Raw genomic sequence first — 773 nt, forward strand, 5'->3', positions numbered from 1 at the left:
TCCTGCTGTGTCATGATTGGCTTAGCTGAGTTTTGGGTGCAAAAACAGGATTGGATAAAAAACTCTCAAATGATGACCCAAAACTGCAAAGCAGCAGCAAAGGACTTTGTGCAAACATTACAGAATGCAAATATTTTATCCTTTTCTCTGTTTTATCCTTTTCCTTTCCTTCTTTCTGAAAACAAGGGTGACCGAGAGGAGTTCACCAGGAGTGGGGGTAAGTAGGGGACTGGCTTTAGAATTGAAAATTAAAAAAGGGGAAGCTATAAAAGTTGTTTGTTTTGTTGTAGAAGGGTGTGGCTCATAAGGTTTTCCTTGTGGGGGACATTTTAAAGTAAGGAAAAGTTTAAGTTAAAAAAGTCGAACTATTCAGGAAATAGGTACTGTGAGAGAGAAGCCAAATGTCCCAGGGCATGTCTGGCCTTATTTTACATTCCGTAACTCCCAGATGACTCCATTCCATGTCATTCTATGAACAGTCACAAGCTCTCCCTCCCTTCCTGGGAGTTTTTCACCCTTTTTCTCCCATTTTGCGTCCCTGCCTTTAGGAAAGGACCCCCAGGAGGTTCCTCTCCCACCTCCACAGGGGGAGGCGGGCAGCCCGGAGGAGCTGTGCCCCGAGGAGCTGGGCAGGGTGCAGGAGAACGGCCTGACCCCGCTGCACCTGCTGGTGCTGCAGGGCCACGCGGCCAAGGTGCGCTCGCTGCTGGGCCGTGGGGCGGGCGCCAACGTGGCTGCAGGCGGCGGCTGCACCCCGCTGCTGCTGGCCGTGC

General features: G+C 50.8%; 1 protein-coding gene across 1 annotated transcript in view; it reads left to right on the forward strand.

Annotated features, from left to right (window-relative positions):
- Nucleotides 1-773, forward strand: part of ANKK1 (ankyrin repeat and kinase domain containing 1) — a 7,686-nt gene that overhangs the window by 5,890 nt on the left and 1,023 nt on the right. Inside the window, exons 7-8 of the mRNA XM_031062387.1 lie at nucleotides 187-217; nucleotides 549-769. Coding sequence (XP_030918247.1) covers nucleotides 187-217; nucleotides 549-769 — 252 coding nt within the window. The remainder of the gene's footprint in view (nucleotides 1-186; nucleotides 218-548; nucleotides 770-773) is intronic.

The sequence above is a fragment of the Geospiza fortis genome, unplaced genomic scaffold, assembly GCF_000277835.1.
Source record: "Geospiza fortis unplaced genomic scaffold, GeoFor_1.0 scaffold183, whole genome shotgun sequence".
Classification (NCBI taxonomy): domain Eukaryota; kingdom Metazoa; phylum Chordata; class Aves; order Passeriformes; family Thraupidae; genus Geospiza; species Geospiza fortis.